This window comes from Lipotes vexillifer, unplaced genomic scaffold, assembly GCF_000442215.2.
Source record: "Lipotes vexillifer unplaced genomic scaffold, Lipotes_vexillifer_v1.1 scaffold1362, whole genome shotgun sequence".
Lineage (NCBI taxonomy): Eukaryota > Metazoa > Chordata > Mammalia > Artiodactyla > Lipotidae > Lipotes > Lipotes vexillifer.
The window spans coordinates 2,086-23,670 of record NW_006777552.1 but is presented as its reverse complement, the minus strand read 5'-3'; the positions used below and the strand labels follow the sequence as shown (position 1 = coordinate 23,670).

At 38.6% G+C, this 21,585-nt stretch overlaps 1 protein-coding gene across 1 annotated transcript in view; it reads right to left on the bottom strand.

Moving 5' to 3' along the window:
• Positions 1–21,104, bottom strand: part of ZSWIM6 (zinc finger SWIM-type containing 6) — a 76,795-nt gene extending 55,691 nt beyond the window's left edge. Inside the window, exons 1-2 of the mRNA XM_007451166.1 lie at positions 20,740–21,104; positions 1,423–1,571 (exon numbers count right to left, since the gene is read on the bottom strand). Of these exons, the coding sequence (XP_007451228.1) occupies positions 1,423–1,571; positions 20,740–20,869 (279 nt within the window). The 5' untranslated portion in view covers positions 20,870–21,104. The remainder of the gene's footprint in view (positions 1–1,422; positions 1,572–20,739) is intronic.
• Between the last annotated feature and the right edge of the window lie 481 nt (positions 21,105–21,585).

The following is a 21,585-nucleotide window of genomic DNA, read 5'->3' as shown; positions in this document are numbered from 1 at the left end:
AGACTGTTGACTGTGAAGTATTACAAGAGTCTGAAGTGCCTATAAATTACCAAAGAATGATTAAATCATGTGAAATAATTTTAGAGTTAAATGTATTTTTACTGTAATCTAATTCTTGAAAAATTGGCAATCTAAGTATGGTATATGGAATAAATTTTTTTTTTTTTTTTTTTTTTTTAAGGCTGCACCATGCACATGCTGGATCTTAGTTCCCTGACCAGGGACTGAGCCCGTGCCCCTTGCGTTGGGAGCATGGAGTTTTAACCACTGAACCACCAGGGAAGTCCCGGGATATATCTTCATTTAAAGGGTTTTCATTAATCAGAATTTCTACACTAATTTTTGGCTATAAGCAGTAATAGAGTTTACTCTAATTCTTCTGAACTACAAAAGCTTTTAATTATTATGAATATTAGAGAAGTTGTTTAACAGAAATATCAATGAACACAGTTATCTGTTCCCTTAAAACCAATCTGAATACGTTATCTATAAAGATGGCTGTACCCCCAATGAAAAGACATTGCTTTAATATTGTTTAAAAAGCATTTTATCCAGTATTTAGACATGTGTTTATGGTACTAAGAGTTCTGTGTAAAGCAAGACACAGCTTCTGTTCACAGTGAACTTATAATGAAGATAACTTTGTTTCTTAGGCTATCAAATTTTGGTGATGAAAATTAACATTTACCAAGGCCCAACGACTGTTAGACACCATTATCATCTAACACCATAATCACAACAACTTGAATGGATATGCTACTATTAGCTAATTTTACAGATGAGGAAACTGACTTAAATAACTTGCCAAGGTACATACACTCAATAAGATTTAAAACTGAGATTTAAACCCAGGTTTGTATGACTCCAAAGTTTATGCTCTTGAAACTAATTTAAAGATATCGACATTAAACTAATTATATAAAGCACATCTTAAGGACTATATTCAAAGGTATGCTCTACGAAAAAACTTGAAAAGATGGCATTTCAAATAACATTAAGCTATTTTATTTTTAGTACTGAACAGTTTTTCAAAATTGTATAAATTGCCAGCATTTTATTAATAAGAGCTGAGAAAGACAAAAATGGCCCATATCTTGTCTAAAGACACCTAAGTAAATTAATGCTTGCATTACGACACAGAAGTCTCTGATGGTTGATAATAACTTAGTCTATTCTTCCCCCCACCCCGCCCCGGCCATGCCACATGGCTTGCGGGATCTTAGTTCCCCGACCAAGGATTGAACCAGGGCCCTGGCAGTGAAAGCACCAAGTTCTAACCACTGGAACGCCAGGGAATTCCTAGTTCTTAAAAAAATAAATAAGAATTTAAAAAGAAGCCTTTATCCTATTGTAAACATGATCATATATACTTTCTATAAATGTATATATTTAGAATATTTCTTTAAAAATAAAAAGTCATACCTTTGCAAAGAGCAAATTAAGCTGCTTCCCTGATCCGTGGTACCCGCCCTGGGAAAGGAACAGTTTAACCTGTTCTTGAACCTGCTCTTCATCTAAGTGCCAGCAGTTTTCATCATCTATACTAGCACCTGCTGTTGGATCAGGAGCACCTAGAAATAGAAAGAAAAAAATAACACATATGCTAGGAAAAACTCTAGGCTAAAAGGGCTCTGATAATAAACTTGAAAAGAATTAAGATTCTGTATTTTTTGCCTAAACACTTTTTAATCCAATCTCAATTTCAATATACATACAAATGTATGACCGAAAATAAATGTAAAAATTATTCTTTTATTGCCAGAACTTTGCTGATTTGTGCTAAGCCAAACGGCGATGACTTTAGAGCTGAGGTGTTTCCCTTTTTTAAGATCAGAGACTATACCTTTGGAGATGAGTTTACAGGTTCCCTAAAGAAAAAACAAATTCGCAAAAATGTCTCATTGTAAATATGTGATTTTTATAAAAGCTCTACTGTGTAGGACACGTTAGTAAAATGTTTTTCAGAGACATCAGAAAAATATGAAACAAAGTAAACTCAGCAGCGTATTTCTCTTTACTATGTTAATTCAAGAAGCTTTCACCATTATCTGCTGCTGTATAAACTACATGCTGACATAAGTCTTTAGTTGCAGAAAACCAAAGATTAAAAAGGGAAATAAAGCCACATGGGAACAGGCAGTGCAGCTGTTGTACTAAACCAGGTTGTAGTATCACCTTGCCAAAACTGCGTAAATATTTTATTGCTGAAGTACGCATAAAAGAGAACAGCTATGTAACAAGCCCTGTGTGTAGACTACCTTAGAAACTCAAAAATGACCCAGATATTTAGGCAGGTGAAAATTGTTTCATTATTTATTAATAGAATAAAATAAAATGGTATTTAAGGCCTAAGATTCGTAAGTAATACAAAAACTAAATCTAAAATCTCTTCTCAATAGTGTTTCACTGCCTTATCAACCCTTAAAAAAATACATGTGTAGGTGTGGTTCTACACTTCTTTTCTTTTAATGATCTAATGCAGACTCAACTGGCCGAGGAAATAATCACTAACATGTGCTTAGAACCAGGGTCCATTAATCCCTAGGAGGAAGACAATGGGTCTGTGAACCTCCCTGAAAAAGTGTGCTTTCATTCATTCAGCCGACATATTTACTGAGTGAGTGCCCTCTGCTAGACTTGGGGATGGACTGGGGTACAAAAGAGAATTCCTCTCCTCACAGAATTTACCATTTAGCTCAATGGCTTTCAAACTTTTTTGACTAAGACCCACAATAAGAAATATAATTTATATCATACTCAATACACCTGTGTATCTGCACACTTATATGATCGCACCTATTTATTAATCTGAAGCAAAGGTATGATGAAAAAATACCCTTATTGTAAGTGAAGAGGTCTGATATTTTCTATACTATTTCATTTTTTTTAAAAGGCCTGTCATTATTTTTAAAACTGATTTCATAACGTTTAATGGGTTGCAATCCACTACATGAGAAACACTGTTTTAAGTATGTGAAATAAATATCAAATGTAATAATCACACATACAAATATATAATAATAAATGAACTAATTGTTTATAGAAGAGGACAAAGTGCCAGGAGATCGTATCAGAGAGCTCTGACCCGGCCTTGAATTGGCAGAATAAGCATACCTTGAGGAAATGGAATTTGAGCTGAGATCTGCCTTAAGTAGATTAGAAGATAAATTAAGGCAGGAAAAGGAAGCACTGGGTCTGCATGTGAGACTAAGAGCTTAGGCAGAGGTCTCGGGCATAAAGGAACATGGTACGTGGATGAAACAAAAGACAGTCCACGTCCATGCAACTCAAAAGTAGATGATAAGGAAGAAGAGCAATACAAGGCAACTCCGGAGAAGAGAAGGGACAACTCTTGCCAGGCCAGAGAGCCCCGACAAGTGAGGAGCTTAGTTTTTCTCTCTAAAAGTAATGAATGGGAATTCACGACAAGGTTATCCGAAGTGGAAGAATGGAACACTCTTCAGTGAGAACAGAACATCAGTGAGAACAGAAATGGAGAACCTGACAGAAATTTAGGATATAAAAGCAAAAGGACTTGGTGAAGAAGTAGATACATGAGATATGGGCGATCAGGGGGCTGAGAGAGACATGGTTTTCTGGATTAAACAACTGGACGAAATACTGTACAACTCCCTGACACACAGACCACCAGAGCAGGATCAGTTTTGGGGGAGAGAGGGGCAGTGTTTAGATCATAAGCTCAATTTTATTTTTATTATTATTATTATTTAAAAAAAATTTTTGGCCGCATAGCGCAGAATGCGGGATCTTAGTTCCCTGACCAGGGATTGAGCCCACACCCCCTACAGTGGAAATGCGGAGTCTTAACCACTGCACCGCCAGGGAAGTCCATGAGTTCAGTTTTAGACATGGTGAATTTCAAGTACCTCTGAGATAGCTGGTCAAGAAGAGGGGACAGGATTTCAAGTAGGGAGCTGGATATACTATGGGACGCAATACAGGGTAAAGAGAACGTCTAAGATGGAACCCTAAGGAAGGCCAAAACTTAAAGGCTGGGCAAGAGAATGAGGAAGGATAGCAACGGGAACGAGTAGCCTATTAGGAAGAGCAGGAGAGACTGAATCTTCCAGAAGGCAGAGAAAGCTGTTCCAAGTAGGGAGTTATTTAAGCTACCAGAGAGCAAGGATTATATCTGCCCTGTTCACCACTGCCTGCTAACACCTAGCTGGTGTTTGCCATTATCAGGCAATCAAGTACTGGGAGGAACGGGGGGGGGGGGGCACCTAGAGAGGTGGGATAGGCAGGGGGGGGGGGGGGGGGAAGAGGGAGAGAGAAAGGCATAAATACATTCCACCCCTACCAAGAAAAGGAACCCTAACAGAAAGGAACCACTGCTAAAGTATCCTCACATGCATTATCTCATTTTCTTCTCACAATGATCCCTGGAGGTGAGTATAGCTACGATCCCCTTTCTACAGAAGGAGAAACAGGTTCAGAGTGGTTATGACTTGTCCACAGACACGATGCCAAATCCGGTCTCCCATTTCTCTCCCCTGCTGAAGAATATATCCCAGAACCTTGGAGCTCAAGTTTAACCCTGAAGGTATCAAGGCAGCAGTTGTCAACCGTAAATCAAAGATAAATTTAAGGAAGGATACTGAGATCTGTTAGCATGTTTCTCTTTTACAGGAAAATTTAAGGACACACAACGCTGTGAAGAGTTAACTAACTACTGGGGTTACATCTGTAACCCCTAATCTAGCTCATCCCTTTGATTCTAGAGAAAGACAGACACAGACTCACAGACACAGACACACAACTGCACAAAGACAGGCCTCCACTTCCTCAACCCTAAACTTCTATAATGTAGGAATAAAAAATTAAGTAATCAGTCGATAAATAAAACATAAATTTACTCTAAACACAACTCAACATTTTAGGAATAAAGACATGTACACTTTACATTACAGACCAGGAAATTAATGTCTACAACAACAACGCCCTCCAAAAGAGCAAATTCATTTATTAAACTTTTTTTTTTTAATTTATGTTTGGCTGTGTTGGGTCTTCGTTGCTGTGCGCGGGCTTTCTCTAGTTGAGGTGAGCGGGAGCTACTCCTCGCCGCGGTACGTGGGCCTCCCACTGCGGTGGCCTCTCTCGTTGCGGAGCACAGGCTCCAGGCGCACGGGCTTCAGTAGTTGTGGCTCGCACAGGCTCAGCAGCTGTGGCGCACGGGCCCAGTTGCTCCGTGGCATGTGGGATCCTCCCGGACCAGGGATCGAACCCATGTCCCCTGCACTGGCAGGCAGATTCCCAACCACTGCGCCACGAGGGGAGTCCTATTTATTAAACTTTAATGCCAAAGTTTAAACACTTAAATCCTAACATGTCTTGATTACATGCATTAAAAAGTATTGCCCAAGCCTTGTATAAAATGTAGATTTGCAAAATTTATTTCTACTTGTTAACAGCTGTCTATAATCAAAGACAAACCTCTCAGCATTTAGCTTTGAGAAAGGTATGCAAAGAGAATCATAATTCATGTATTTATACATTTGCTATTAGATATTCCCCCAGTTGGGCAGGAACCAGAACCTGTGTATGTAAATTAAATGATCCATTAAAGTGTTTTAAAACCTATCATATTTTTTAACCCTTATTTATATTTATAATTATAAATGCTATAACTTTTACAAGTGTATAATTAATCTTTGTAAGCATTTTATTACTGAAGCTTAACTCTTCAAAGTTTCAAGCCTTCAGGGAAAGTGAAATTATCTGTTGAAAAAAGTGAAACAGTTTGTCTCTCACTCCCAGCTAGGGTGTGTGGATTTGATTCACCCTCCTACCTTGCTTACATAATGCCATAGGAGAAGAGCAAAGGACAGTTCAGAGACAAGAAGGACTACTGTCCAAGTCTTTGGCTTTCCCTGCCTGCTACTTGATTTGGTTCAGATTTAGTTTTGATTTACCCCAATAACAAAAACTCTGACCCCAGCGGTTCCCAATATCAAAATTCCTGAGGCACACCGTGAAAAACAGATGCTTAGGCACCACTTCAGACCTACTGAATCAGAATCTTTGCCACAGAGAAAAAGGCAGGGGCAGTGGGGGTGGGGAGTGTGGCTGGGAAACACTAGTTTATATTTGGAGAGAATCTTAAACATGGTGGCACATTTTGGATCTTAGTTTTGAAAAGTATTCAGGGTCCTAAGTCATCAGACAGACGCCTCTCCAGCGTACTGACTGAAGTAAATTTAGGACATATTGACTGAGATATCTGTCTCTTGTCACAAAAACAGTCGCTTCTAAGCACTGGGCAACACCAAATCATTCTGCAAATTTTAAACTGAGATATTAAGACATGTTCACAACTGGCTTATACTATGTTTGGTATGTGGAATTATCCACAGCTTTCGGTTCTAACGGGGAACTTAAAGCTTTCTTTTTTCTTAAACTGCTGGAAAACAAATTCAAACAAGAAGCGAAAAGCTTTAGTTTACATCTTCATGCTTTAGTAACACTGTTGTCCAAATAATGCTTTAAGCATTTTATATTTATGTAGCAGTGTTCTTTTTTGTTAAAATTAAATTGTCAAATCCAGTCTACAGAGGCAAAATGCAGGCAGCAGATGTCTACACTGCAGAGGTGATTAATTCAGCCTCTTTTGCAGGACCTATAGAAGAATGCCATCTCCTACAGTTTTAGTGCCTGCTGTTAAAGATAGGAAACATTAAGTCTGTGGCTTACAAAGACACCAGTACACCTGTCTTATAAGCTGAAGGCAAAATCCTGACATCAACCATTGGCACCAAGAGAGGAAAGGCAAGGCAGCAAACTTTAGAGATTCAGGCTCAGAAAAAAAATCTTTCTTTAGAGAGGACAAGAACTAGAAGACCACTGAAAAATAATGTACATTGAATAAACACACACTTGAGAAAAGCTTTAAATTTTATTCTTACTGAAATCCCCATTTCGAGGTAGTGACTAATGCCTTCATTTCAATATACAATTTTGTGGTGGCTGAAGGAGCCAGATCCTTTATCACCTATTCTCAATGGTCAGTCCATGTAATTCCACTGCCATGATGCAGTGTGGTGTCCTCTCCAGGAGCTGTTAGAGGACAACCTGTTTTCCTTAGCCTGCAGGCTAATGACAGGGAGCCCTGGCATGCACCAGGCTCTGCTCCCTCAACAAGCCACCTTAACTTTAGCTAAATTCCAAGGAAATAAATAAGTAGCATGGTAATCAAGATATATCTCAGGGAACTCAAACAGGCCTGTCAGGGTTTATAGCCCTTCCTCTATTCTTTTCCTCTCACCTGACTTTATTACTCATCTCTTATTATCATTTAATTTACTTCAGAAGCTCAATGATATACTTACTCATGTACAGAAATAATCATGTATTTTATATGGATAAAAAGCAATAAAATATTTGTACATTCACCAATGCTCATTTTAAAAATTCAGAGTACTCTATGCTTAAGAGGTAAGTCATTTTCCATAACTTAGCTAACAAATGTATTAGCAATTACCTGGTACACAAACATAAATAATTAAATGCACAGTTCTCAGTAAGTCTCATTTTTACATAACCTGACTCTTCAGATTTATTAAAAGAGATCTACTATGTTTGCAAGGTTCAAGAATGGTTTGCTCAGATTTTTTTTTTTTTGCGGTACACGGGCCTCTCACTGTTCTGACCTCTCCCGTTGCGGAGCACAGGCTCTGTACGCGCAGGCTCAGCGGCCATGGCTCACGGGCCTAGCCGCTCCACGGCATGTGGGATCCTCCCAGACCAGGGCACGAACCTGTGTCCCCTGCATCGGCAGGCGCACTCCCAACCACTGCGCCACCAGGAAAGCCCTCAGGTTATTTTTAAAGATGTTTTTTAAAAAAAGTTCACAAATATTTTCCTCAACTGTCTTGAAGACTCACGTCAACTGCCACATCACAATGATGGAGATAACAGCAACTCAGATTTACTCCTTTTTAACCTCCTAACCTTATGAAATAGGCACTCTTTTCCTAACCACGTTTTACAAATAAGAAAACAAAGCCCTGAAGAGATTCAGTTCCTTGCCTCCACTCAAAAGAGCTGGAAAGCAAAGGGACCAGAATTCTAATGTAGGCTGTCTAACTTCTAAGCTCTTAAACACTCTGAATACTTTTACAGTGGGAGGTTAAGAGAAGCCTACAGGGAGGGAGATGGGAATAATAAACTCATCTAGCCAACATGGAGACTTAGGATCAGTTAAAGAGACAGGGATGGCAAGGAAACTGATCACAGCTGGTAACAATTCTTTGAAAATTATGAGTTGGGGTAGTGTCAGAGATGGCTACAGGGTGTGAGGGAAGGCAAGATTTGGAGGTGAAAAGAGAAAGGATAAAGGGTATTGGGCTAAAAGTAACTTGGCTGTCTCTTCATTACCCTATCAAATACATGATGCGTCAGAGATGTGACTCCTCCCAATAGGAGACAGAAGTCCTAAGATTACTTCTCATTTCCTAAAATGTTTTTTCATGTGAAGATGATCATGTGTACATGATTGTATATTTCAACAATTTTTTTAGAACAAAATAAAAATCATATTATGGAAACATCAAGTTCTAATAAAAACTTAAGGGAAAAACTGGTAATTTTTGGAGGGAAATTTGGCAGCAATTACAAAACCCAAAATGCCGATACCAACTGTTCTGGCATTTCTACTACTAAGAATCTATTCCTCAAAAGCATTTGCACAAATCCACACATACACAAAGAATGGTCACAGCAGCACTGCACATAGTAGGAAAAAAATGAAAACAACTTCAAAATCCTTCATTATGTTAATGATTAAATATATCCAGAGTATGTAATACTACATGCAACATTTAACACAGTACAAGACCTATTTGTACTAACAAGAGAAGATATTCATGATATATTCAAAGAAAAATGAAACTGCAAAAAATAAGTTTTTAAAATTGTTTTTTAAAAATTGCATACATGTGTGCACAAAGAAAACTTGCCTCTGAAGACTCTAAACCACACTGTCAGCCATGGTTGCCAGGGAATAAGGGAGCTACTGGAGACTAAGGCAGGGGAGCTGTTGGGAGCCAGTGAGCACTTGTCTTTTTATCTTCAGATACTTCTATACTTCCATACCTCTTTTCAACATGCAGTCTTCTTGGTTCATGCCCCGGTCTGGGAAGATCCCACATGCCGCGGAGCGGCTGGGCCCGTGAGCCATGGCCGCTGAGCCTGCGCGTCCGGAGCCTGTGCTCCGCAAAGGGAGAGGCCACAACAGTGAGAGGCCCGCGGACCACAAAAAAAAAAAAAAAAGTATAGCTGATTTACAGTATTATATTAGTTTTAGGTGTACAGCATAGTGGTTCAGTATTTTTACAGATTACACTCTGCCAAAGGTTATTACAAGATAATGGCTCTAAATTTCCTGGGCTATATACAATATATCCCTGTTGCTTATCTATTTTATACACAGTAGTTTGTATCTCTTCATCTCATAACCTTAATTTACCCCTCTCTTCCTTCTCTCTCCCCTCTGGTAACACTAATTTGTTTTCTGTGTCCGTAAGTCTGTTTCTGTTTTGCTATATACATTTGTTTTTATTATTTTTTTAGATTCCACATATCAGTGATATCATATAGTATTTGTCCTTCCCTGTTTGACTTATTTCACTGAGCATATTAGTCTCTAGGTCCATCCATGTTGTTACAAATGGCAAAATTTCATTCTTTTATATGGCCAAGTAGTAGTCCACTGCATTTATATACCACTTCTTCTTTAACTATTTGTCAGTTGATGAACACTTGGGTTGCTTCCACATCTTGGGTATTCTAGATAAATAGTGCTGCTATGAACACTGGGGTGCAAGCATCTTTTAGAATTAGTGCTTTCATTTTTACTGCATATATATTCAGGAGTGGATCATATGTTAGTTCTATTTTTTTTTTAATATTGATTTATGTAGGCTGTGCTGGGTCTTAGCTCCGGCATGAAGGATCTTTCTTAGTTGTGGCACACGGACTCTTAGTTGTGGCATACATGTGGGATCTAGTTCCCTGACCAGGGATCGAACCCAGGCCCCCTGCATTGGGAGGGTGAAGTCTTAGCCACTGGACCACCAGGGAAGTCCCGTTACTTCTATTTTTAGTTTAGTTTTTTTTTTGGAGGAACCTCCATACTGTTTTCCACAGTGGTTACAACAATTTACATTCCCACCATCAGTGTATGAGGGTTCCCTTTTCTCCATATCCTCTCCAACATTGGTTATTTGTAAACTTTTTGATGACTGTCACTCTGACAGGAGTGAGGTGATATCTCATTGTTGTTTTAATTTGCATTCTCTAATAATTAGTGATGCTGACCATCTTTTCATGTGTCTATTAGCCATCTGTATGTCTTCTTTGAAAAAAATGTCTATTCAGGTCTTTGCCCATTTTTTGATTGGGTTATTTTTTTTTTGATATTGAGTTGCATGAGCTGTTTGTATATTTTAGATATTAATCCCTTGTTGGTCATGTCATTTGCAAATATTTTCTCCCATTCCATAGGCTGTCTTATCGTTTTGTCAATGGTTTCCTTTGCTGTGCAAAAGCTTCGAAGTTTAATTAGGTCCTAGTTGTTTATTTTTACTTTTATTTCTTTTGCCTTAGAAGAGAGATCCAAAAAAATATTGTCATGATTTATGTCAAGGAGTGTTCTGCCTATATTCTCTTCTGTCAAGGAGTGTTCTGCCTATATTCTCTTCTAGAAGTTTTATGGTTTCAAGGTCTTACATTTAAGTCTTTAATCCATTTTGAATTTATTTTTGTTTATGGTGGGAGGAAATGTTCTAACCTCTGTTTCACATGTGGCTGTCCAGCTTTCCCAGAACCACATGTTGAAGAGACTGTCTTCTCTCCATTGTATATTCTTGCCCCCTTTGTTGTAGATTAATTGACCATAGGTGTGTGAATTTATTTCTGGGCTCTCTATTCTGTTCCACTGACCTATGTGTCTGGTTTCTGTACCAGTACCATGCTGTTTTGATTACTGTAGCTTTGTAGTATAGTTTGAGGTGTGGGAGGGAGATAGCTCCAGCTTTGTTCTTTTCTCTCAAGATTGTTTTGGCAATTCTGGGTCTTTTGTGGTTCGATATGAATTTTAGGATTTTTTTGCCCTAGTTTTGTGGAAAATGTCATGGGTATTTTGATAGAGATTGCATCAAATCTGTAGATTGCTTTGGGTGGTATAGCCATTTTAACAATATTAATTCTTCCAATTCAAGAGCATGAGATATCTTTCCATTTCTTTGTATCATCTTCAATTTTCTTCATCAGTGTTTTATTGTTTTCAGAGTATAGGTCTTTCACCTACTTGGTTAAGTTTATTCCTAAGTATTTTACTCTGTTTGATGCGATTTTTAACAGGATTTTTTTCTACATTCTTTTTCTGATATTTTATTGTTAGTGTATAGAAATGCAGCAGATTTCTGTATATTAACCTTGCATCCTGCAACTTTACTGAATTCATTTACCAGTTTTTTGAGCTTTTTGAGACTTTAGAGCTTTCTCTGCAAATAATGACAGTTTTACTTCTTCCCTTTCAATTTGGATGTCTTTTAATTTAGTTTTCTTGTCTGATTGCTGTGGCTAGGTCTTCCAATAAGATGTCAAATAGAAGTGGTGAGAGTGGGCATCCTTGTCTTGTTCCTGAATTTGGAAGAAAGGCTTTCAGCGTTTCACCACTGAGTATGATTTTAGCTATGGGTTTCTCATAAATGGCCTTTACTACATAATAAAGGACACTGTTACTTTTTGTTTAACAAACTGTGAGTGCCCATTACTTCTTTTTTTTTTTATTTTTAATTTTTATTTATTTACTTATTTTTGGAGTATAGTTGCTTCCACAATGTTGTGTTGGCTTCTACTGCACAGCAAAAGGAATCAGTCATACATATACATATATCCCCTCCCTTTTGGATTACCCTCCCATTTAGGATACTACAGTGCATTAAGTAGAGTTCCCTCTGCTACACAGTATGTTCCTATCAGTTGTCTATTTTATACATAGTACCAATAGTGTATATCTGTCAATCCCAATCTCCCAATTCCTCCCAACCTCCCCCTTTCCCCCTTGGTATCCATACAACATTTGTTCTCTATGTCTGTGTCTCTATTTATGCTTGGCAAATAAGGTCATCTATACCATTTTTTTAAATTCCACATATATGTGTTAATATATGATATTTGTTTTTCTCCTTCTGACTTACTTCACTCTGTATGACACTCGCTAGGTCCGTCCATGTCTCTACAAATGACCCAATTTCATTCCCTTTAATGGCTGAGTAATATTCCTTTGTATATATGTACCACATCTTCTTTATCCATTCATCTGTCGATGGGCATTTAGGTTGCTTCCATGTCCTGACTATTGTAAATAGTGCTACTACGAATACCAGGGTGCACAGGTCTTTCTGTATTATGGTTTTCTCTGGGTATATGTGTAGTAGGGAGATTGCTGGGTCGTATGGTAGTTCCATTTTTAGTTTTTGAAGGAATCTCCATACTGTTTTCCATAGTGGCTGTATCACTTTACATTCCCATGAACAGTGTAAGCGGGTCCCCTTTTCTCCACACCCTCTCCAGCATTTATTGTTTATAGATTTTTTGATGATGGCCATTCTGACCAATGTGAGGTGATGCCTCATTGTAGTTTTGATTTGCATTTCTCTAATAATTAGTGATGTTGAGCATCTTTTCATGTGCCTTTTGGCCATCTGTATGTCTTCTTTGGAGAAATGTCTACTGATAGGTCTTCTGCCCATTTTTGGATTGGGTTGTTTGCTTTTTTGATATTGAGCTGCATGAGCTGCCTGTAAATTTTGGAGCTTAATCCTTTGCCCATTGCTTCGTTTGCAAATATTTTCTCCCATTCTGAGGGTTGTCTTTTCGTCTTGTCTATGGTTTCCTTTGCTATGCAAAAGCTTTTAAGTTTCATTAGGTCCTATTTGTTTATTTTTGTTTTTATTTTCATTACCCTAGGAGGTGGGTAAAAAAAGATCTTGCTATGATTTGTGTCGAAGAGTGCTCTGCCTATGTTTTCATCTAAGAGTTTTACAGTGTCTGGCCTTACATTTAGGTCTTTAATCCATTTTCAGTTTATTTTTGTGTATGGTGTTAGGAAGTGTTCTAATTTCATTCTTTTACATGTAGCTGTCCAGTTTTCCCAGCACCACTTATTGAAGAGGCTGTCATTTCTCCACTGTGTATTTTTGCCTCCTTTGTCATAGATTAGGTGATCACAGGCGTGTGGATTTATCTCTGGGCTTTCTATCCTGTTCCACTGATCTATATTTCTGTTTTTGTGCCAGTACCATACTGCCTTGGTTACTGTAGCTTTGTAGTATAGTCTGAAGTCAGGGAGCCCGATTCCTCCAGCTCCATTTTTCTTTCTCAAGATTGCTTTGGCTATTGGGGTCTTTTGTGTTTCCATACAAATTGCAAAAATTTTTTGTTCTAGTTCTGTGAAAAATGCCATTGGTAATTTGATAGGTATTGCTTTGAATCTGTAGATTGTTTGGATAGAACAGTCATTTTCAAAATATTGATTCTTCCGGAGCTTCCCCAGTGGTGCAGTGGTTGAGAGTCCGTCTGCTGGTGCAGGGGACACGAGTTCGATCCCTGGTCCGGGGGGATCCCACGTGCTGCGGGGCGGCTGGGCCCGTGCGCCACAATTACTGAGCCTGCACTCTAGAGCTCGCAAGTTGCAACTGCTGTGCCCGTGCACCACAACTACTGAGGCTGCATGCCATGACTGCTGGGGCCCGCATGCCTAGAGCCCATGCTCTGCAGCAGGAGGGGCCACGGCAGTGGGAGGCCTGCGCCCCGCAACCAGAGAAAGCCCTCGTGCAGCAAAAAAGACCCGGTGCAGCCAAAAATGAATAAATAAAATAAATTTTAAAAAAATATATCGATTCTTCCAATCCAAGAACATGGTATATCTCTCCATCTGTTTGTGTTGTCTTTGATTTCTTTCAGTAGTATCTTATCGTTTTCTGCGTACAGGTCTTTTGCCCCCTTAGTTAAGGTTTATTCCTTGGTATTTTATTCTTTTTGTTGCGATGGTAAATGGGATTGTTTCCTTAATTTCTTTCTCTGATCTTTCGTTGTTAGTACATTAGGAATGCAAGAGATTTCTGTGTCTTAATTTTGTATCATGCAACTTTACTAAATTCATTGATTAGCTCTAGTAGTTTTCTGGTGGCATCTTTAGGACTTTTCTATGTATAGTATCAAGTCATCTGCAAACAGTGACGGTTTTACTTCTTCATTTCCAATTTGGATTCCTTTTATTTCATTTACTTCTCTGATTGGCTGGGACTGGGACTTCCAAAACTATGGCTGGGACTTCCAAAACTATGTTGAATAATAGTGGCAAGAGTGGACACCCTTGTCTTGTTCCTGATCTTAAAGGAAATGCTTTCAGTTTTTCACCATTGAGAATGATGTTTGCTGTGGGTTTGTCATATATGGCCTTTATTATGTTGAGGTAGGTTCCCTCTATGCCCACTTTCTGGAGAGTCTGTATCATAAAAGGGTGTTGAATTTTGTCAAAAGCTTTTTCTGCATCTATTGAGATGATCATATGGTTTTTATTCTTCAATTTGTTAATATGGTGTATCACATTGATTAGCGTATATTGAAGAATCCTTGCATCCCTGGGATAAATCCCACTTGATTATGGTGTATGATCCTTTTAATGTGCTGTTGGATTTAATGTGTTGCTAGTATTTTGTTGAGGATTTTTGCATCTATGCTCATCAGTGTTATTGGCCTGTAGTTTTCCTTTTTGTGACATCTTTGCCTGGTGTTGGTATCAGGGTGATGGTGGCCTCGTAGAATGAATTGGGGAGTGTCCCTTCCTCTGCAGTTTTTTGGAAGAGTTTGAGAAGGACAGGTGTTAGCTCTTCTCTAAATGTTTGATAGACTTCATCTGTGAAGCCATCTGGTCCTGGACTTTTTTTGGGGGGCTGCATTGGGTCTTCATTGCTGTGCGAGGGCCTTCTTCTAGTTGCGGTGAGCGAGGGCTGCTCTTTGTTGCGGTGTGCAGGCTTCTTATTGCGGTGTATGGGCTTCTCATTGCGGTGGCATCTCTTTTTGCGGAGCACAGGCTCTAGGCGCGTGGGCTTCAGTAGTTGTGGCACACAGGCTCAACAGTTGTGGCTCACAGGCTCTAGAGTGCAGGCTCAGTAGTTGTGGCACACGGGCTTAGTTGCTCCGCGCCATGTGGGATCTTCCCAGACCAGGTCTCAAACCCGTGTCCTCTGTACTGGCAGGCAGATTCTTAACCACTGCGCCCCCAGGGAAGTCCCAGTGTGCCCATTACTTCTTAAATATTGTCCTTAGGGAGGCTGGCAAAATACACAGGTCATAGTTTCAGCCCTGATGGAGCTAACAATCAAGTAAACATAAGCTATACAACAGACATGGGATGGCTGAATAGATTTGCTTGTTTGGTAATATCTCTAAGAGACTGAATAGACTGATATATATGATGGCTGGGACACAGAAGCACTCGAAGGTTAAATTAAGCAGGACAGGCAGGCATGAATGGAATTTATAGTGCTAGTTTTATAAGAACCATCCTCAAACAAATTGAAACGTCTGATGAAAGAACAACACTCAAATGCACACTTGGGTAGAACTACAAGAGGTACATCTTTGGAGTACGAATCCTAGGTGCCTCCTGTGTCTCTGTAAAAAATACAATCACCAAAGAGTCACAGAATCGGGAGTGGAAAACATCTTAGATGTCATGTGTCCACCCTCACCTGACATGAATACAAGTGACCCTTAAACAACTGGGTTTGAATTACATGGGTCCACTTAGAGGGACTTTTTTTTTCAATAGTAAATACTACAGTACTACATAATCCCCAGTTGAATCCACAGACGTGGAACTGCAGATACAGAAGAACTGTGGGCATGAGGAACCACAGGTACAGAGGACGGCAGGTACCCAGTACCAAATGACTATAAGTTACATGTGGATTTTCAACTGTGCAGATGGTTGATGCCCCTAACCCCCAAGTTGCTCCAGGGTCAACTTTACATCCCTTCTACATCTGGCTAACTGAGATGGTATCTCTGGATACATGGCACTGAAGTGAGGGGTGAATCTAGCCTACTTTTGGGATTGACTCAAGCTCTGGGAGTAAAAGGGCCACAGAAATGACACCCTTTCCCTCTGTTCCAAGCAGAGACCAATGCCACAGTTTCCACTCCATCTGTCCCTTTTTGTTGTAGTTTGCCCGGTACAGGCTATCCCATAGGGAGGTCACTAAAAGAAAGAGCAAAAGGAAAAAAGTAGAAGAGGAGGAAATATGTGCCAGAGAGTCAGAGCACAGCAAGCTGACCTACAACTCTATTATCATCCATCCCCCAAATGGTTTCTTCCCTCTTCTTTTTAACTATGACTACTTATGGGTACCCCAACATAAGGTAAACTCTCTCTTTTCTTTAATATTTTACACATGTATATATTATATGACTAAAATTTTTCCAATGCTGCTAGTGAAGATTATGAGCATTTTAAATATGAGAGAAAAAATGAGTCTCACCCAGGGTCACATAGGTAATACATAGGAGAGACAATGCTGTACTCTAGGCCTCCAGGTTTCAAATTCAATGTTCTGTCCCTACACCACAATTTACTAATTTATAATGCACTCCTTTAATAAGAAGCATAAAAGACAAAAAAAGGCTGAATTGAATTAATCAAGAGAGTGGGTTAGCACTAAGAAATCAGTAAATTTCCAAATAAATACTTAGCAAAGACAATAGCTTTTTCTTAACAATATGGAGGCTAGAAAGTTTTTTTGTTTTTTTGTGGGTTCTTTTTGCGGTACACGGGCCTCTCACTGTTGTGGCCTCTCCCATTGCGGAGCACAGGCTCCGGACGCCCAGGCTCAGTGGCCATGGCTCATGGGCCCAGGCGCTCTGCAGAATGTGGGATCTTCCAGGACCGGGGCATGAACCCGTGCCCCCTGCATCGGCAGGCGGACTCCCAGCCACTGCGCCACCAGGAAAGCCCCTTTCTCTCCCTTTTATTCTGAGCCGAGTGGGTGAAAGGCTCTTGTTGCTCCAGGCAGGAGTCAGGACTCTGCCTCTGAGGTGGGAGAGTCAACTTCAGAACACTTGTCAACAAGAGACCTCCCAGCCCCACATAATATCAAATGGCGAAAATCTCCCAGAGATCTCCATCTCAACACCAGCACCCAGCTTCACTCAACGACCAGCAAGGTACAGTGCTGGACAACCTATCCCAACCATATAGCAAGATGAACCCGTGCCCCCTGCATCGGCAGGCGGACTCTCAACCACTGCGCCACCAGGGAAGCCCATAAGTTTTATTTTAATATAAAACCAAGACAAACAATTTTGCTTATCAATGCAAAACAACAACTGGCAATCTCCTTGGAGGGCCATTAACATTAACTATCTTACACCCACTTTTTAGCATACAGTGATTGATTTAATCTAATCACAATTATGCAGGACATTTTATGAAAACAAAATGGAATGTAAAAAAACTGACAAGGACTGAACTATTATGATGACTACGTCTATATTCCGACTACTTACACTCAACCTGTGACCCTGGATAAGTCACTAACCCATTCTCCTTGGTTTCTTAGTCTAGAAACTATTACAATTATAAATTTGCAATATGTAGCTTACAAGGAAATTTTGAGAAACAATATGCCTGAAATAGACTTGAAAAAGCTTTTAATTCCTCAGCATAAAATTCTTTTAAAAATAAAATATTTCAAAATAGTAAGTAAAGCAACTAATGGAATTTTAAGAAGCATTAGGACAAGTTCACAAGGAAAAGGAAAAACCTACTGTTATCAACATAGTTTGTATTTACTTAAAAATTATATTATGACTTTCTCTTATAAAGGATTTAGATAAGCTAAACCTCATTCTGTTTAAGATACCTATAGATATCTATTAGGATAATCTAATCTAAATCCTATCCTAACCCTATTTATCTAGCAAGGTAAAAGTGATGCTTTTCCTTAGAGAAACATGAACTCTTCCCAATATTCATGTTCAAGACATTTTTCTCAAAGAAAAAATACACCCTCGAAACCATACAAGGAAATACTGCTTTTAAAATGAGTTAGAAAATGCTTAATGTACAGATGTTTGGAGGCAGGTTGGACCATGTAGTCAAATAACTGCAAAACATTTTAAATCCCACCCCCTACTAAGTCATCAATCTAACAGTTAAAATAAGACCCTCCAGGGAGCAGATTTCCTATTTCAACACTTAAGGTCATGGCCTGCTTTCTACCTCTCTTCTTTTTTTGCCACTTGTCACACTAGAATGGAAGGCAGGAAGGCAGCTTGTGTAATTGGCCCATTTCCAGGCTAGGAGCAAATCTTATGATAAATTAAGTGGAGAGAAAGCTGGCAGGATAAACTCAAGTTCACTGCTTTCGTGAAGCTGTTCTCATGCAAAAGTTATTTGAAAATCACATTGAGTCTAAAGCTAACCTGCATTCTGGCCTTGATATTTCCTTAGATATCTTTTTCTTCTAATTTTAGAAAGTCTGAGAGAAATATAATGTCATGTGAACACTTTCTCACATCCAAGTTTAGTTTAGATTGTTTCATTAGTCCCACTATTACGACACAGAAATGCATTTTAAAAGCTTTTAGATAAGAAACTTTGGGGGCTGCTATCCTTCAAAACAAGGAAGACAAATGCAGAACAAACACCTTACTGTTGATGTGGACCTCTGGTTAAACTAAAACTCAGAGAACAAAATGACCAAATGGAATATATGAATTTTAAAAAAAGGAAAAAGAGAGAGTGCATAAAAGTTTGAAGAAATGGTATATGCTATTCTTCTGCCTTCAATGAGCGATTTAATAGGAAGCCACAAATAGGCTCCTGAGAAATCTCTGAGATGACTGTTAGCTGGCCTGAATTCTCACAAGGTAACATGATTGAGACAGATGATATGACAGAGCAGAAGCCTACTTAAAAAGTCCTTGAATGCATGTGCTTTTGGTGGGTCCAGGGTACTTCTGTGGCAGAGTTGTTTACAATCCTGTTACTCAACACTGGCAGACTCTACCAAGTAAAATGCTTTACACACCTTATAACAGCTACTTTAATAAAGCTGAGACTGACATGGAGAGCACGAGAAGAAATATGGCTATGTGGATTTTCCCCTGACATAAAAGACATATTAAAAGTATCAGAAGATACCAGGAGACTTGTAAAAGAACGTTCACAGCAGCTCTATTCAAAATAAGGTTCATCAACAGTTGGAAGAGACAAATAAATTGTGGTGTCCTCATACCTAGAATACTCTATAGAGTATGTGCTGTCCAATAAGGTAGCCACTAGCCATGTGGCTATTGAACACTTGCAATGTGGCTAGAGCTTGATGTGAGATGTGTTGTAAGTGTAAAACAGACAACAGATTTTCAAAGACTTAATATGGAAAAGAAGTGAAATATATCAATATTTTTGTTGAATTGATATTTATGAATATTGGGATGATATGAATATATTGAATTGATTTTTTAGATATATTGAGATAAATAAAACATTAATTTTACTTGCTTCTTTTTAAGTGAAGCTAACAAGATATTTATCTTATACATGTGGCTCACACTGTGCTTCTATTGGTATTTCTAGTGCTGCTTTAGAGCAATGAAAATGATTGAACTAAAGGTACATGAAACAATATGAATAAATCATATAAACATGATTTTGAATGAAAGAAGTCAGATACATAATGTTTAAAATCAGATAAGACTAAACCAGTGTTTAGTGATGTTAACGTTAAAACACAAAGCACCAAAGAAATGATTACCATAAAAAATCAGGCAATGGTTACCATGGGAAACAGAAAGGAGCCTGTGACTGACTGGAAGGGGACATGTGGAACCCTCCAAAGTGCCGAGAGTCATCTATTTCTTGGCCTGGATGTTGGTTCACTTTGTTAATCTACACATACATATTCTATGCACTTTTCTGTGTTATATCTCACAATTCTAAAAGTTTTTAAGAAATGATCTCAAACTGCTTTCCTTAAACATTTATATTTGCTACATCAAGTAAGGACTTTGAAGAAAACCTAAAAGGATAGGGTTGAGTGACTGACTGGTCCCATATTTCAACTATATGTTGACAGTTGATACATGTATTTACAAATAAGTGAGATAACAAGTTCAGTGTATAAAAGACTTAAAAGAAACCCTTTTTGAGATTTCTTACATACAATAATAGTCATGTCCTAAACTCTCTATATAAATTCTCATCTTTTTCTAAGAATAAGTTACTTTCTTAATATGAGGCATCATATCAGAAACTTACTGCCTCGAAAAATAAATTTTTTAAGAAAATGAAAAAGATTCTGAATATGCACAAGTCAGTTTACTGACAACAGCTGACAAAGGTGAATTTGTATTTACTATAACTGATACCTAGTATTTGATGAAATTTTACAAAACATAAACATATAAGAGCCAAGCTTTAACAAATGAGAGATTTTTCTGAGCAGAAAAGACTTGATATCTAGTGGAAGGTACAAAACACTTCAAAAGAAATGTTTTAGGATGCAAAACTAAATTTAAACCTTCAGCTACCTAAGAGCAATGTTGATGATCTAATTCATATTTAATTCATTTTCATGCAAAAGAATTAAATTAAAAAATGAAAAATAATCCAGAGAAGCAATCTATAGAAGGAGTATCTATACTCACCATGAACTTGGTTGATTTCTGAATTCTGGGAAAGAATTTCATCTGCCAATTTTTGAGCAGTTGGCAAAACTTCTGTGTGGTGCACTGTGATCAAATACTGTACAAACTTTTGTAGTTGGTCTCTATTCATTTGAAAGAGAGTCTCTGAAATGGGAAGATGCAATTTGACCTGATCTGGCTTGCGGATGCGGTATAAAGACAGTGCCACAACATGGGCACAATAAAATATGTCCTTGTTTCCACAGCTGCAGGTCACTGAGGTAATCTTGCAACGATCAAAGCTGATGGCCACGTTACAAACAGTTTCTGGCTCCGATTGTATTGCAGGTTCTGTCACTGTGCCACTCAAGTGGAAACCTATGTGAAAGAAGGGGAGGAGGGTTCAGTTTCTGCATTCAGATGCTACAAAATATTTTAATTCTTTGAAATGCGCAGTGCTTGACAGCTGCAAGAAAAAAATATGACAGCTTTTATTTTCAAGTAAAAACATTCAGGCCACTCCAACCTCCCTCTTCCTGTACCTTACAAGTAAAAAATAAATGCTATTTAACAGACATGCTGGAGCAGTTTATTACACAGACATATGAAAACACTTACTGCAGTATACCAGCGTAACACCTATATATATGTATATTCATACACCACATCATACCTATACCTAGATCACAGCTTACCTAGAGTAAGCCGTCATTACTCTGTTCTAAATCTGTGTGTGGTATATACCTGACCAAAATCCCCTAGATCAGTAGTTTTCTCCCCCAGCATTCCACCCTTTTTTAAACAGCCTTTTAAAATAGAGTAGGCCAGCTCAGCTTGCTTCTCAACAAACTCTTCCCTTCCTTCCAA